The 12346-nt window shown below is 37.6% G+C and overlaps 1 protein-coding gene across 4 annotated transcripts in view; it reads right to left on the reverse strand.

The window, feature by feature from the left end:
• The window catches only part of IPMK (inositol polyphosphate multikinase), a 68020-nt gene that overhangs the window by 38725 nt on the left and 16949 nt on the right, over positions 1 to 12346 (reverse strand). For all 4 annotated transcript variants that reach the window (XM_086679742.1, XM_086679739.1, XM_086679741.1 and 1 more), the window contains one exon: positions 878 to 974. In XM_086679742.1, coding sequence (XP_086535868.1) covers positions 878 to 974 — 97 coding nt within the window. The remainder of the gene's footprint in view (positions 1 to 877; positions 975 to 12346) is intronic.

Below are 12346 nucleotides of genomic sequence, written 5' to 3' on the forward strand. Positions count from 1 at the left end.
TATATGAAATATATGTATATTGGACTAAAGACAAGAAAGAAAGAAAAAAAGAAAGGAAGGGAAGGAGTAAGGAACAAAAGAAAAAAGAAAGAAGGGAGAAAGGAAAAAGAAAAGCTAGGCTTACTCTTTTTTCATATAACTGAAATACAGAATTCCCAGGGAATCATAGATTTACTATTACCTAACTGAGGAACTAATACCTAACTATTACCTACTATTACCTAACTCACAGGGAGATACCATGATTCCCCTAAAAATGAAACATGGCATACCTAGTAAGTTAGTAGAAGGAAACCCAGTCAAGTTTAAAACTCTTCCCCCATTCATGAACCTTCTTCAATTTTTAGGCAGTCATGTTACTTGTTTAAATAAAATTTGTTCTGTCAAAGGCCTTGAAAAGGCAAACACTGCTTCAAGCATTCACTAAGAAAGAAATGCTGTGACTTTACATAGATCATTTTGTCCTCTAACCATGAAACTTAGCAGTAGTTTTTAAAAGACTGCAATTTAGAACCTAGAGATGGGGATAGGAGATACAGAGAAAAAGTCATACAAAGAAAATATTTTTTTTCCTACTCAAAATGGGAAACTGTCCAATAAATTAGGAAAAAGGAACATCTATAAATTAATATAGTACTAAGTATGTAGATTTTTTTATTCAATTACAACAAATTGGTCATTAATGTTACATACCATTTAAGAAACTGGTTATGAAAAGCAAAAGTATTAAGTTTTCCTTAATGAAGTAGAAAAAATACTAGAAAGAAAAACACACAAATATTGTTTGTATAACACTAGGCTTGATTTTATATACAGACTTTTAAAAAGCTACTCTCATGAATTAATACTAAAGGATGTATTCTTAAGAAAAGGTTACCATTTGGTGCAGTTGGAGGTGACCAGATGCCATAATATTTTGGCAAATATTTTCGTAGCTCTAAAAGAACACCATCAGTACAATCAGCAGCATAAACCTGAAATATAGATAAATAAAACATTTGCATGTTGGTTTTTTATAATGCTTTATAATTGCCCTACATATTTCTCAAAAAAAACAATACTGTTGAATCATAATTTATCTGGTATGAGTTTCAGCTGGAAATACATTTGGAAGCAAAAAAAGATTACTGTGTATCTCCAATGAAAAACTGCATATTGTTTACAGCACATTCTTCTTCATCTAATTCTAGCTTTTCACTGTCCTTGAACTATTTTACAACTAAGTAAAATGTAGATAAAGCTTTACGCAAATACAAAATAATTCCTGTCCACAGAAACATAAATAAATTCTGGCCAGAGGAGGTTCAACTGACTTCCCTTCACCCTCTACCCACCATGGGAGGGGGGAATTCAGTATCCACACATATATACTTATTTTCACTTCCCTTATTCCTTATAAATTTGTTCTTCTTTGGCTTCTCTTCTGAACCAGTTTCAATATCTGCTTCGTTCCCTCATTAAATAATGAGTTCAACAAAATCTTTAACAACTATTTATTTCATGTCTACAAGGAAGTTATGATTTTACCTTTAAAAAAATTATCGTTTAACTTAATTAAGTCCAATTATTGTGCATTTAATTCTTTGATTTATAACCAATAATAATTCTAGAAAATACTAAAATGTTCCTGTATCCTGGAACTAGATTCTTTGTTTGTTTCCTAAAAGATGAGGGAAAGAAAATATTTTTGTTTAAAACACAACTTATAAGACATTTTATCCAACAAACTCTCACAATATGGTCTACCTAATTATCCAAAACCATTAAAGTTTATGGGTGTAAAATGTTTATGAAATCTTAGTATTACAATTCTATTTGTCAAGCCATATTCATGTCAAGTAGTTACACCTACAAGCCAATTCTACAGAATGAACTCAATCAAGTGTGGCATAAACTCACCAGATATCCATGTGATCTACTGAAATGTGAGCAGAAGTGGTATTAGTCACTTCTAGGCCAAGGTAATTAAGAGAAGGGTGTACCTTATCATCTCTCTGTTCCTGGCCTAAGGAACAGAGGGCAGAGTGTTCATGATGACATAACAACAAGATGGAGGAACTAGGTATATATCTATGTACTTAGTAGTTAAAGAAGTTGATGATATTTTTATTCATGAAAAAGATAAAAGAACTGGAAGAGTAGAGAGATAAACTTTCCCTTTTTACTTTAAATATTTTTTTAAAGTACTAGGCCTGGTATTTATTTCAACACACCGGACTAGATAACCTAAAAAACTTTTCTACTAGAGAGATGTAGGATAAAATATAACAAATATTTTCTTAAATGCATAGCTGAGCTCCCAAGGAAAGAAAGGAAATTCATAGGGGTCTATATAAGTAAAGAGGAAATCAAAAGCAGTAAGCTAAGCAGTGATGTTTGGGCTTCATAAAGGTCCACTCCAAAGACTTCAACCAAAGGATCTCTGAATTTAGGGTCTAGGCATAAAGGTGGACACAGAGGAGGTCAGAGTTACTATCCTAAAACAGGGAGAGTAAATGAAAGTCTAACTACTGAACAGTAAAAACTTTGGCATCTTCTCCCTTCCCCTACCATTGTACTCCAAAAATGCTGGGGGCAATGCTGATATAGAAAAAGATAGAAGCAATAAATAAACAACATCAGGAATAAAAAAGGAGTCATAAGTAGATTATAAAAATATAATCCAACTATATTTTACTATCACACTGACAAAAATTCAAGATATTTAAGAAACTGAATCAGTGGTTACAAATCTATCTTTTCCCAGGAAAGAGAATGAAATGTAAAAAGGATAGGAAAAAAGGAAAGGGAAAAAGAAAAGACAGAGACAGACATTTGGCTACTCTGATGAATTTAGTTAAGTTCTATCAGACTTTAAGGAACAAAATCCTTATCTGATACAAATTCTTCCACAAAACAGAAAAATAAATGCTCCTCAACTCATATCATGAAGCTAAAAAAAAACCTGATATCAAAACCAGACAAAGAAAATATGTGACGAAAATAATAGTTCAGATTGAACAGATTAAAGGAGGAAACTCATAAAATCATTTCAATAAATACAGAAAATGTAGGTGAAAAATATTCAATACCCATTCATATTTTAAATTGTTTCTTGAAATAAAGATAGAAAAGATGCTATGTATCTTCCTCTTTTTCCAAGAAGTTATTTTGACTCAACTGTATCAATGGGGGTCCCTTGTCGCTTAATGGAGCAAGACAGTGGAGGGCAGGAAAAGCGTTGAGGTCAGGTTATTTACTTCTCTAATTCCCTCCTTCTCAGTACAAGACTTCTGGTAAAGTTAACTTCCCTGGGTTCTAGTAACCACTCCCTTTCTTTGCCCTTTTAGGCCCAGGGATAGTATAGCATTATCTCTTGCAAGTGGCCTTAAACTCTAACCACACCCTGGTAAATAAACAAAGTGTACCATTTGTTTCTTGACTCACACAACAGGCAATTTCCTTAACCTGAGAAGAAATTTGTAATCAGAAACTTAGAAAGTCATACTAAAATGGAGAAATGTTAACTGAGAGGAAGATGCATTCCCCCCTCCCATCATTGCTTCTATATAGCACAGAACTGGAACTACTTGACAGAAATATATGGATTCAGGAGTGCCTGGGTGGCTCAGTCAGTTAAGTGTCGGCTCACATTATGATCTCACAGCACTTGAGTTCAAGCCCCAAGTCAGACTCTGTGCTAACAACTCAGAGCCTGGAGCCCGCTTCAGATTCTGTGTCTCCCTCTGTCTCTCTGTCCCTCTCCCACTCATGCTCTATGCTCTCTCTCTGTCTTTCAAAAATAAACATTTAAAAAATGTATATATATATATATATATATATATACATGCAAAAGGAACAACAGCAACAAAAAACCCTTCCAATCACAGAACTGCTTACATAGAAAACAATTAGAACTGTTATAGTTCAACAAGATTACTAGATATAAGAAACACTGTACAAACGTTTTCATTCTTATATTAGCAATCACTGGGAAACTTACCTCAAAAAATATTATTTACAATAATAAAAAAATAAGGTACAATAATAAAAAAATAAATTATGTACAAGACTTTTACAGAGTGAATATAAAATACATTCTTCAAACAAGAGACAGTGTGTAGCAGTTAAAAGCACATATTCTAGAACCAGACTGCCTAAGTTTAAATCCTGGGGCCATTGTTAACTATTTAAATGATCTTGGACAAAAAAGTTTTTTTTTTAAATTCAAGTTAGTTAACATATAGTGTATTATTGGTTTCAGGAGTAGAACCTAGTGATTCATCACTTACATACAACTCCCAGTGTTCATCCCAACTAGTGCCATCCTTAATGCCCAAAACCCATTTAGCCCATCCCCCCACTCAACACCCCTCCAGCAACCCTCAGTTTGTTCTCTGTATTTAAGAGTCTTTCATGGGTTGCCTCCCTCTCTGCTTTTATCTTATTTTATTTTTCATTCTTTTCCCCTATGTTCATCTGTTTTGTTTCTTAAATTTCACGAGTGAAATCATATTTTTCTCTTATTTTACTTAGCATAATACACTGTAGTTCCATCCATGTTGTTGCAAATGGCAAGATTTCATTCTTCTTCGTTGCCAAGTAATATTCCTGTGTTGTGTGTGTCTGTGTGTGTGTATACAGACATATACATGTGTGCATCTTTATCTGTCATCAGTTGATGGACATTTGGGCTCTTTACATAATTTGGTTACTGTTGATAGTGCAGCTATAAAAATTACTTCAAGTCAGCATTTTTGTATCCTTTGGATAAATTGCTAGTACTGCAATTGCTGGGTTGTAGGGTATTTGTAATTTTTTGAGGGACCTCCATACTGTTTTCCAGAGTGGCTGCACCAGTTTGCATACCCACCAGCAGAGCAAAAGGGTTCCCCTTTCTCCACATTCTTGCCAACATCTGTTGTTTCCTGGGTTAATTTTAGCCATTCTGACAGGTGTGAGGTGGTACCTCATTGTGGTTTTCATTTGTATTTCCCTGATGAGGAGAAATGTTGAGCATCTTTTCATGTGTCTATTAGCCAACCGGCTGCCTTCTTTGGAAGGCCCCTTTATCAGATATGTCATTTGTAAATATCTTCTCCCATTCTGTCAGTTGCCTTTTACTGTTGTTTATTGTTTCCTTTGCTGTGCAGGAGCAATGTATCTCAATGAGGTCCCAATAGTTCATTTTTGCTTTTGTTTCCCTCGCATCTGGAGACATGTCTAGTAAGAAGGTACTGAGGCAGAGGTCAAAGAGGTTACTGCCTGTGTTCTCCTATAGCATTCTGATGGTTTCCTATCTTACATTTGGGTCTTTTATCCATTTTAAATTTATTTTTGTGTATGGTGTAAAAAGTGGTCCAGTTTTCCCAACATTTGCTGAAGAGACTTTTTTCCATCGGGTGCACTTTCCTACTTTGTCAAAGATTAGGTGGCCATACATTAGTGGGTCCATTTCTGGGTTTTCTGTTTTGTTCCATTTATCTATGTGTCTGTTTTTGTCTCAGTACCATATTGTCTTGGTGATTACAGCTTTGTACAGCTTGAAGTCCCAAATTGTGATGCCTCCAGCTTTGGTTTTCTTCTTCAAAACTGTTTGGCCATTTGGGGGGTCTTTTCTGGTTCCATACAAATTTTAGGATTGTTTGCTCTAGCTCTGTGAAGAATGCTGTTATTTTGATAGGGATTGCACTGAATGTGTAAATTGCTTTGGACCGTATCGACATTTTAACAATATTTGTCCTTCCAATCCATGAGCGTGGAATGCTTTTCCATTTCCTTTTGTCTTCTTCAGTTTTTTTCATAAGCATTCTATAGTTTTCAGTGTATAAATTTTTCACCTGTTTGGTTAGATTTATTTTTAGGTATCTTACGGGTTTTGGTGTACTTATAAATGGGATCGATTCCTTGATTTTTTTCTGCTGCTTCATTATTGGTGTATACATTCGCAACAGACTTTTGTATGTTGATTTTAAACCCTGTGACTTTGCTGAATTCATGTATCAGTTCTAGCAATTTTTCAGTGGAGTCTTTTGGGTTTTCATGTAGAGTATCATGTCATCTGCAAAGAGTGAAAGTCTGACTTCTTACTTGCTGATCTGGATGCCTTTTATTTATTTCTGTTGTCTGATTGATGAGGTTAGAACTTCCAGTACTATTTTGAACAACAGTGGTGAGAGTCGACATCCCTGTTGTGTTCCTGACCTTAGGAGGAAAGCTCTGAAATTTTCCCATTTAGGATGGTATAAGCTGTGGGTGTGTGGGTCTTTTGTACGTAGACTTTATGATGTTGAAGTATGTATTTTCCTTCTATCCTTACTCTCTTGAAGGTTTTTATCAAGAAAGGATGATGTATTTTGTCAAAAGCTTTTTCGGCATCTATTGATAGGATCATGTGGTTCTTTCTTTCATCTGTTGATTTGTGGATATTGAAACAGCCCTGCAGCCCAGGAATAAATCCCACTTGATCATGGTAAATAATTATTTTAATCTATTATTAGATTCAATTTACTAGTACCTTGTTGAGAATTTTTGCATCCATGTTCATCAGTGAAATTGGTGTGTAATTTTCCTTTTTAGGAAAGGTTTGGTTTGGTTTTGGACTCCAGGTAATGCTGGCCTCATAAAATGAGTTTGGAAGTTTTCCTTCCACTTCTATTTTTTGGAACAGTTTCAAAGGAATAGGTATTAATTCTCATTTAAATGTTTGGTAGAATTCTCCCAGGAAGCCATCTGGCCCTAGACTCTTGTTTGATTTTTTTTTTAAGTTTATTTATTTGTCTTGTTTGATTTTTTTTTAAGTTTATTTATTTTTGAGAGACAGCACCAAAGAAAGGGAGAGAGAGAGAAACCCAAGCAGGCTCTGTGCTGCCAGCGCAGAGACTGACGTGGGGCTTAAACTCATGAAACTGTGAGACCGTGACCTGAGCCAAACCAGGAGTCAGATGCTTAACTGACTGAGACACCCAGGCGCCCCTTGTTAGTTTGATTTTTTATTACCGATTCAATTTCTTTAGTGGTTATTGGTCTGTTCAAATTTTCTATTTATTCCTGTTTTTCTAGTTTATATGCTTCTAGGAACGTACCCATTTCTTCCAGAGTGTCCAATTTGTTGGCATATAGTTGTTCATAATATTCTCTTATAATTGTATTTTTGTGGTGTTGGTTGTGATCTCTTTCATTCATGATATTTATTTGGGTCCTTTCCTTTTTCTTTTTGATAAGTCTGGCTAGGGGTTTATCAATTTTGTTAATTCTTTCAAAGAACCAGCTCCTAGTTTCATTGATCTGTTCTGTTTTTTTGGATTTCGATATCATTGATTTCTGCTCTGAACTTTAATATTTCTGTTCTTCTGATGGTTTTCAGCTTTACTGGCTATTCTTTTTCCAGCTCCTTTAGGTATAAGGTTAGGTTGTATATTTGAGACATTTCTTCCTTCTTTCAGAAGGTCTGGATTGCTATATACTTCCCCCTTATGACTGCCTTTGCTGCATCCGAAAGGTTTTGGAATGTCTGTTTTCATTTTCATTGGCTTCCATTCATCTATCTGATATGGGACTTTTATCTATACATAAAGAACTCCTACAACTAAATAAAAAAGACAACTCAATGAAAAACTAAGCAAAGGATCTGAGTAGATATGACTCCAAAGAAGAAATACACATGGCCAGTAAGTATATGAAAAGATGCTCAACATCATTAGCCATTAGGGAAATGCAAATCAAACAAACCACTGAGATTAACACTTTACTACTCACTTGGATGGTCATTAAAAAAACAAACAAAACCCTAACAAATGTTGGTGAGGATAAGAGAAATTGGAAACCTCATATATTGCTAGTGAAAATATAAAATGGTAAAGCCACTCTGGGAAACACCGACAGTTCCTCAAAAAGTTTAATGTAGAATTATCATATGACCCACCAATTCCACTTATGGGTCTATATCCAAAATTGGAAACAGGTGGGAGATGGCGGCGTAGGAGGACGCTGGGCTCACCGTGCGTCCTGCTGATCGCTTAGATTCCACCTACACCTGCCTAAATAACCCAGGAGACTAGCAGAACAGGGTCTCCGGAGCCAAGCGCAGACGAGAGGCCCACGGAAGAGGGTAGGAAGGGCGGAGAGGCTGTGCGCGCTCCACGGACTGGCGGGAGGGAGTCGGGGCAGAGGGGCGGCCCGCCGGCCAAGCAGAGCCCCGAGTCTGGCTTGCAAAAGCGGAGGGGCCGGACGGAGTGTGTTCCGACAGCAAGCGGGACTTGACATCTGGAAGGTTATAAGCTAACAGCTCTGCTCGGAGAACAGGAGGGCTGGAGGACAACGGGAGGGAGAGTTGTTGAGCCCCGGACGACAGAGCTCAGCTTGTTGGGGAACAAAGGCGCTCGCCGGCGCCATCTCCCTCGCCCATCCCCCAGCCAAAATCCCAGAGGGAACTAGTTCCTGCCAGGGAACTTGCTTGCACCCCGCAAACACCGAACGCTGTGCTTCTGCGGATCCATCCCTCCAGTGGGTCTGACTCCCTCCCGGTGCCCCAGGGCCCCTCCCGAAGCGGATCACCTAAGGAAAAGTGAGCTGAGCCTGCCCCTCCCACCCCTGTGTACCTTGCCGATCCACCCTAGCTAATACGCCAGATCGCCAGCACCACAAGCCTGGCAGTGTGCAAGTAGCCCAGATGGGCCACGCCACTCCACAGTGAATCCTGCCCCGATGAGAGGGGAAGAGAAGGCACACACCAGTCTGACTGTGGCCCCAGCGGTGGGCTGGGGGCAGACATCAGGTCTGACTGCGGCCCTGCCTACCAACACAAGTAATTCAAGACAGCACAGGGGAAGTGCCCCAAAGTTCCGCACCACTCCAGGGACTATCCAAAATGACCAAACGGAAGAATTCCCCTCAGAAAAACGTCCAGGAAATAACAACAGCTAACGAACTGATCAAAAATGATTTAAACAATATAACAGAAAGTGAATTTAGAATAATATTCATAAAATTAATCGCTGGGCTTGAAAACAGTATAAAGGACAGCAGAGAATCTCTTGCTATGGAGATCAAGGGATTAAGGAACAGGAAGAGGTAAAAAATGCTATCAATGAACTGCAAAATAAAATGGAGACAAACTACGGCTCGGATTGAAGAGGCAGAGGAGAGAATAGGTGAACTAGAAGATAAAGTTATGGAAAAAGAGGAAGCTGAGAAAAAGAGAGATGAAAAAATCCAGGAGTATGAGGGGAAAATTAGAGAACTAAGTGATGCACTAAAGAGAAATAATATACGCAAAATTGGTATTCCAGAGGAGGAAGAGAGAGGGAAAGGTGCTGAAGGTGTACTTGAAGAAATAACAGCTGAAAACTTCCTGATCTGGGGAAGGAAAAAGGCATTGAAATCCAAGAGGCACAGAGAACTCCCTTCAGACGTAACTTGAATCCATCTTCTGCATGATATATCATAGTGAAACTGGCAAAATACAAGGATAAAGAGAAAATTCTGAAAGCAGCAAGGGATAAACGTGCTCTCACATATAAAGGGAGACCTATAAGACTTGTGACTGATCTCTCTACTGAAACTTGGCAGGCCAGAAAGAATTGGCACGAGATCTTCAGTGTGCTAGACAGAAAAAATATGCAGCCGAGAATCCTTTATCCACCAAGTCTGTCATTTAGAATAGAAGGGGAGATAAAGGTCTTCCCAAACAAACAAAAACTGAAGGAATTTGTCACCACTAAACCAGCCCTACAAGAGATCCTAAGGGGGACCCTGTGAGACAAAGTACCAGAGACGTCACTACAAGCATAAAACATACAGACATCACAATGACTCTAAACCCGTATCTTTCTATAATAACACTGAATGTAAATGGATTAAATGCACCAACCAAAAGACATAGGGTATCAGAATGGATAAAAAAACAAGACCCATCTATTTGCTGTCTACAAGAGACTCATTTTAGATCTGAGGACACCTTTAGATTGAGAGTGAGGGGATGGAGAACTATTTATCATGCTACTGGAAGCCAAAAAGAAAGCTGGAGTAGCCATACTTATATCAGACAAACTAGACTTTCAATCAAAGGCTGTAACAAGAGATGAGGAAGGACATTATATAATAGTTACAGGGTCTATCCATCAGGAAGAGCTAACAATTATAAATGTCTATGCGACGAATACAGGAGCCCCCAAATATATAAAACAATTACTCATAAGCAACCTTATTGAGAAGAATGTGGTAATAGCAGGGGACTTTAACACCCCACTTACAGAAATGGATAGATCATCTAGACACATGGTCAAAAGAAACAAGGGCCCTGAATGATACATTGGATCAGATGGACTTGACAGATATATTTAGAACTCTGCATCCCAAAGCAACAGAATATACTTTCTTCTCGAGTGCACATGGAACATTCTCCAAGATAGATCATATACTGGGTCACAAAACAGCCCTTCATAAGTTTACAAGAATTGAAATTATACCCTGCATACTTTCAGAACACAATGCTATGAAGCTTGAATTCAACCACAGGAAAAAGTCTGGAAAACCTCCAAAAGCATGGAGGTTAAAGAACACCCTACTAAAGAATGAGTGGGTCAACCAGGCAATTAGAGAAGAAATTAAAAAATATATGGAAACAAACGAAAATGAAAATACAACAATCCAAATGCTTTGGGACGCAGCGAAGGCAGACCTGAGAGGAAAATACATTGCAATCCAGGCCTATCTCAAGAAACAAGAAAAATCCCAAATACAAAATCTAACAGCACACCTAAAGGAAATAGAAGCAGCACAGCAAAGGCAGCCTACACCCAGCAGAAGAAGAGAAACAATAAAGATCAGAGCAGAAATAAACAATATAGAATCTAAAAAAACTGTAGAGCAGACCAACGAAACCAAGAGTTGGTTTTTTGAAAAAATAAACAAAATTGACAAACCTCTAGCCAGGCTTCTCAAAAAGAAAAGGGAGATGACCCAAATAGATAAAATCAGGAATGAAAATGGAATTATTACAACCAATCCCTCCGAGATACAAACAATTCTCAGGGAATACTATGAAAAATTATATGCCAACCAATTGGACAACCTGGAAGAAATAGACAAATTCCTGAACACCCACACTCTTCCAAAACTCAATCAGGAGGAAATAGAAAGCTTGAACAGACCCATCACCAGCGAAGAAATTGAATCGGTTATCAAAAATCTCCCAACAAATAAGAGTCCAGGACCAGCTGGCTTCCCAGGGGAGTTCTACCAGACGTTTAAAGCAGAGATAATACCTATCCTTCTCAAGCTATTCCAAGAAATAGAAAGGGAAGGAAAACTTCCAGACTCATTCTATGAAGCCTGTATTACTTTGATTCCTAAACCAGACAGAGACCCAGTAAAAAGAGAGAATTACAAGCCAATATCCCTGATGAATATGGATGCAGAAATTCTCAATAAGATACTAGCAAATCGAATTCAATGGCATATAAAAAGAATTATTCACCATGATCAAGTGGGATTCATTCCTGGGATGCAGGGCTGGTTCAACATTCGCAAATCAATCAACATGATACATCACATTAACAAAAAAAAAGAGAAGAACCATATGATCCTGTCAATCGATGCAGAAAAGGCCTTTGACAAAATCCAGCACCCTTTCTTAATAAAAACCCTTGAGAAAGTCGGGATAGAAGGAACATACTTAAAGATCATAAAAGCCATTTATGAAAAGCCCACAGTTAACATCATCCTCAACGGGGAAAAACTGAGCGCTTTTTCCCTGAGATCAGGAACACGACAGGGATGCCCACTCTCACCTCTGTTGTTTAACATAGTGCTGGAAGTGCTAGCATCAGCAATCAGACAACAAAAGGAAATCAAAGGCATCAAAATTGGCAAAGATGAAGTCAAGCTTTCGCTTTTTGCAGATGACATGATATTATACATGGAAAATCCAACAGACTCCACCAAAAGTCTGCTAGAACTGATACATGAATTCAGCAAAGTTGCAGGATACAAAATCAATGTACAGAAATCAGTTGCATTCTTATACACTAACAATGAAGCAACAGAAAGACAAATAAAGAAACTGATCCCATTCACAATTGCACCAAGAAGCATAAAATACCTAGGAATAAATCTAACTAAAGATGTAAAGGATCTGTATGCTGAAAACTATAGAAAGCTTATGAAGGTAATTGAAGAAGATTTAAAGAAATGGAAAGACATTCTCTGCTCATGGATTGGAAGAATAAATATTGTCAAAATGCCAATACTACCCAAAGCTATCTACACATTCAATGCAATCCCAATCAAAATTGCACCAGCATTCTTCTCGAAACTAGAACAAGCCATCCTAAAATTCATATGGAACCACAAAAGGCCCTGAATA

The sequence above is a fragment of the Puma concolor genome, chromosome D2 (assembly GCF_028749965.1).
Source record: "Puma concolor isolate L17-30 chromosome D2, mPumCon1.1.hap2, whole genome shotgun sequence".
Classification (NCBI taxonomy): Eukaryota; Metazoa; Chordata; class Mammalia; order Carnivora; family Felidae; genus Puma; species Puma concolor.